At 41.3% G+C, this 1608-nt stretch overlaps 1 protein-coding gene across 1 annotated transcript; it reads right to left on the minus strand.

Moving 5' to 3' along the window:
• Positions 1–500: 500 nt before the first annotated feature.
• On the minus strand, positions 501–1160 carry LOC126009188 (DNA-directed RNA polymerase II subunit RPB7-like). The gene has a single exon (XM_049773554.1). It carries the CDS (start codon positions 1116–1118, stop codon positions 600–602), a length of 519 nt encoding a protein of 172 aa, XP_049629511.1. The 5' UTR covers positions 1119–1160; the 3' UTR covers positions 501–599.
• Positions 1161–1608: the final 448 nt, after the last annotated feature.

The following is a 1608-nucleotide window of genomic DNA, read 5'->3' on the forward strand; positions in this document are numbered from 1 at the left end:
AATGGATTAAAGACCTTGATATCAGATCTAAATCTATAAGATACATAGAGGACAATGTGGGCCGAACACTCCATAACATGGAAGCTAAAGGCATCTTCAGAGATGAAACACCACTGACCAAAGAAGTGCACAGATAATCAAGAGCGACTACATTTTATTAAGAAGCTTCTGCACCTCAAAGGAAGCAAAAACCAAAAAACAAAGACAGTGCATAGAATGGGAGAAAGTATTTGTAAACAACTCATCTGATAGGGGGTTGATATCAATGATATTTAAGGCACTGATAGAACTTTACAAGAAAAAATCCAGCCCCACCAAAAAATGGACAGAAGAGATGAACAGAATCTTTTTTTAAAATAAAGATATTATTTATTAAAAAATAAAGAAGATAAACATTTAATGAGAAACCAAAATCTTTTATGGTAGAAGACACAGTTTACAAAAAGAAAAAAGAAAAGAAAAGGTACAAGAAGGACCAGGTGCTTTTCTGGGGCCTTCCTGGCTCTCCCACAGGCACCAAAGGCAATCTCTGAACAACAGGAAAACCATGACAGTCACACCTTCGTGATAAGGACCAAGTGGGGGCCTGGCCCTGGCGCTCAGCTCACAAGCCCCAAGTAATCATCCATCAGAGAGCCAATCGCAAAAATGTCATTCTTGTACACACGGGTGCCCACGATTTTCAGCCGAATATCATCTTCCTGCTGAATAACAATGTCCTCATCCATAGTCTTGTAACATGGGGGGTTGGAATTAGGATCAAACTCCATCTCTGACGGGATGGAATGTCGCGAGATGAAGCAGGACATGGGTCCAATTTCAGTGAAGAGTCCGACCTTGTTAACCTGGGTGACGATGGCATCCACAAGCTCTCCTTTAAAGGGCCGGAAAACAATGGCCTTGTTCTTGACTGGATACAGGACAAATCCTCGGCCTGGCTGGATCACACCAGCACCAATGTTGTCAATGGTGGTGACGGCAATCACAAAGCCATACTTGCCTGTGCAGGTGCCCTCCACTTCGGTGAAAAGCTTCTGCTTCACGATGTTGAGCAGGCTGGGACCAAAGTAGCACGGGTGCAGCAGGATCTCATGTTCCAGGGAGATGTGGTAGAACATTTTCGCGAAGCCCCAGGACGGGCCCTGGGTCTGTCTGCACCAAGACCACAATCCAACAGAATCTTTTTCAAAGAAGAAATACAAATGGCATATAAAAACATTCTCTATAACACTGATCATCAGAGAAATGCAAATCAAAACAATGAGATACTACTTCACACCACGGAGAATGGCACATAGCAAAAAGAACAAAACAACCAGTGTTGGTGTGGATTGCTAGATTCAGAGGGAAAAAAATAAAAAGTGCTCAAATAAATCAGATCAGAAATGAAGGAGAGGAATTACAATAACTTCCAGAAATTTAAGACATCAGGAGAGCTTACTACGATCAATTCTACTCTGTTAAGCTGGAGAATCTAAAAGAAATGGACAGATTCCTAGAAATATATAATCTTCCAAAGTTAAATGTGGAAGAAGTAGAAAGTCTGGCAGGTCAATTACAAGGAAGGAAATTGAAAGAACAATTAAGACTTTCCCCAAGATAAAATTC

Source organism: Suncus etruscus, chromosome 5 (assembly GCF_024139225.1).
Source record: "Suncus etruscus isolate mSunEtr1 chromosome 5, mSunEtr1.pri.cur, whole genome shotgun sequence".
NCBI classification, from domain to species: Eukaryota; Metazoa; Chordata; class Mammalia; order Eulipotyphla; family Soricidae; genus Suncus; species Suncus etruscus.